This window comes from Cynoglossus semilaevis, chromosome 10, assembly GCF_000523025.1.
Source record: "Cynoglossus semilaevis isolate Cse_v1.0 chromosome 10, Cse_v1.0, whole genome shotgun sequence".
In the NCBI taxonomy this organism is placed as follows: domain Eukaryota; kingdom Metazoa; phylum Chordata; class Actinopteri; order Pleuronectiformes; family Cynoglossidae; genus Cynoglossus; species Cynoglossus semilaevis.
Window position 1 is genome coordinate 19,473,930 of NC_024316.1, and position 3,227 is coordinate 19,477,156.

Sequence of the window (3,227 nt, forward strand, 5' to 3'; positions counted from 1 at the left end):
CCCCCCCCCCACAAACCCCCCCCCCCCCCCCCCGCTGTAGGGTCTCTGCTGTGGGTTAGCTCCTCTGATCGCAGTACTGACAACACTCTGGTCAACAGACCATAATATCATGTACATCTGGTTTTCCATTAGTCTGAGATGAATCGACTCACACACACACACACACACACAGTTATTCAGCTGTCAATCAAACTGACTGACCCCGCCCCCCGTCTGTTCTGCTCAGCTCATCGGCTCAATCATCGGACGTCAGGGAACCAAGATCAACGAGATCCGTCAGGTCTCAGGAGCTCAGATCAAGATTGGCAGCCAGTTGGACGGAACCAGCGACCGCCACGTCACCATCAGTGGGACGCTGGTCAGCATCAACCTGGCCCACTACCTCATCACCTCCTGGTAAGGTCCACGCCGTGTGTCTGACCGCTGTAGCCAATCACAGCACGTCCTCTAAACCGTCTGTCCCGTCTGTCCCCCCCCCCCGTCCCCCCCAGTCTGGAGACGGCTAAGTCGACGGCCCAGGCCGCCACCGTGGCGGCGCCGGTCGATATCAACATGGCCTTCACCCAGCCGGCCTCCCCCGCCGCCTCCCCCACTCCCACTCTGGCTGCTCTGAGCACACTGACCCCGGGTCACGTGTTGACCAGCGGTCCGTACGGTGCCATGTCCCTGTCAGGCCTGCTGGGGGTGAAGTCCGTCCCCTTCCTGACTCTCTCCTCCAGCCCCGCCCCCACCGTGGCAGCCCCCCCCACCCCCTCTCACACCACTCTGGCTGCCTACACCGCCAAAATCTCCTCAGCAAATTGCATCAAAAAGCCAGAGAGACAGAAGTTCGCCCCCTACTGACGTGGAGGAGGAAGTGTTCTTCCACCGCAGCCTGATGTAGCCACGCCCACGGCAGCAGCGCTCTAGACTTTAATCTGTGATGCACTACCAGAGAAGAGACCAACGCAGACCTGGACGAAGACGTCTGTCGTTACTGATCATCATCATCATCATCATCGTCATCATCGTCATCATCTCTGAACAGCTGTTTGAGGAGGTTTACATATTTCTCAAGTCAGAGATCAGTTCTCAGTATTTATCCTTCAGTACATTTGTAAATTATATTCCGAGGACAAACTGAGCTCTACTCCACGATGCTTTTATACTATGACTATGTTTGCCTCAAAGTTTTTTAGAAAATTTGTACATTTTTTTAATGTTCTTTACTGTTCAATATTCTGTTCGTTTTGTTGGATTTTGATTTAAACGTAGCTTGTTTAATCTTTATTTATAACTATTGTTTCAATTATTAAAGCTCTTTGTTTCCTGACATGAAAGCAGTTTTTATTTCACTCGTACAGGAGACACGTCATCACCAGGCGGTGCTCTCACACTGACTCACAGCCAGGGGGAGACAGTGAGCACAACAGCAGGCAGCGTCGACCGCAGGTTATTTTTATTTTCCTACAAACACTGCAGGATGACGCCCGTGGTTCCAGCTGCTGCTTCACTCAGGCAGACACGGGCATTTAACCAACAACCCAAACGATAACAACACGTGGAAGTGTACGTCACACTGTACTGTGTCACTCGGACTGATCACGCTGTACCAAAATAAATCACAACGATTTCCTAAAGGATTATCTATCAATATTATCAATATCTTCATCAGAATCCAACGCAGCAACGTTGCACTCCAGGGCAGAGGGTCTGCGACGCCTACTGGATCTATGGAGGTACTGCAGGAGGGTTTGTTCATCAATCAGAATTTAGTCATTTGAACAAGTTATCAAATAATAATAATAAAAGAAAAACACCATTGATGTTCAGTAAATATCACCGTGCTCTACGCTGTCAGTTAAAACTCAATCAATGCTATGAAATATTATTATTATTGTTGTTATTATTATTGGTATTATTGTTATGACTGTCATACAGGTAGTATGTCAGTGAAGCACTCCGTCTGAAAAGAACGACTTGTTCAACAGTTCAGTAAATTAGTGACTACAAATGAATGGACCGGCGGACCTCTACAGGACACTTGACTTCCTGTTATGGCTAACTAGCGCCACCTGTCTCTTCGGAAGAAGAACAGCAGTAATAAGCAGCGGGTGTGCTCACGTCTGCCCCCCTCGGTGCACCAGTGGTGCTGTAGTTCGAAAACCAAACACTGACCCACAGAGGAATACGTCACTGCAGTTTTTAACAATAACGTGGCTCACCTTCACGATCAGGTTTCCACATGTACCACCAGAGGGAGCCCTAATACCACTTGATCGACCGAGCGACTTCACACGCAAACCAACACATTATCTTTACTTGGAGATGCAGTAATCAGTGAGAAACAGCGCCCCCTACGGGTTCATTCTCCACGTCAAATGTAAGGAGGGAAGCATTGGAAGTGATAAAAGATTGTCTTTAATGTTTGGCATTCCATACCACAGCAGTTACGGGAGTAGGAAAACCACTTTCACAACCAAACGATGTTTGATCATGCTAATACCATATGTACAGAAAAGCACACTGAAAAGTGTAGAAAGTATTTATATGAGAAGACGCCGGGGACAGCCACAGTCTGATGAATTTGTCCTTTTTCAAACACTCATTATAGATATTTATCAAGTACATTTATCTCTGAGTACATGTATATACACAGAACAACGGGAGAGGGTCGGAATTATTCTCAAAAATATTTCACAATAACGCCGTATGTACAATAACAGAATTTACACTGAGAAGTCCTGTCGTACCGACAGAACCGGGGTCGCGTCACCGTCGTCTTAAAAGCCCTCCAGTACACAGCAGGTACTCCAGTACACAGCAGGTACTCCAGTACACAGCAGGTACTCCAGTACACAGCAGGTACTCCAGTACACAGCAGGTACTCCAGTACACAGTACTCCAGTAGTACTCCAGTACACAGCAGGTACTCCAGTACACAGCAGGTACTCCAGTACACAGCAGGTACTCCAGTACACAGCAGCCTGCCTCGGTACGCGTTCAGAAAGATGATCACGACTGATGATCTCACATACAAAAATAGAAGTTGTGTGGTCACCTGACAACCTGATGTACAGAAACACAAACATCCACCTGAAGAAAAAAAAACAAAGCAACAAAACAACAACAACAACAACCAGGAAAACAACAAATCATTTAAATATTAGCTATATCCGTCTAACGCAGGCTAGCCTCCATCAACGACGAGAAGAAGCCCCTCCTCTGAGTGAGACCGTACCTGGAGT

The 3,227-nt window shown here is 47.7% G+C and overlaps 1 protein-coding gene across 1 annotated transcript in view; it reads left to right on the plus strand.

Moving 5' to 3' along the window:
* LOC103385467 (poly(rC)-binding protein 4-like) overlaps positions 1 to 2,702 on the plus strand; it is a 12,676-nt gene extending 9,974 nt beyond the window's left edge. The window contains exons 13-14 of the mRNA XM_008319368.3: positions 227 to 396; positions 492 to 2,702. Coding sequence (XP_008317590.1) covers positions 227 to 396; positions 492 to 843 — 522 coding nt within the window. The 3' untranslated portion in view covers positions 844 to 2,702. The remainder of the gene's footprint in view (positions 1 to 226; positions 397 to 491) is intronic.
* Positions 2,703 to 3,227: the final 525 nt, after the last annotated feature.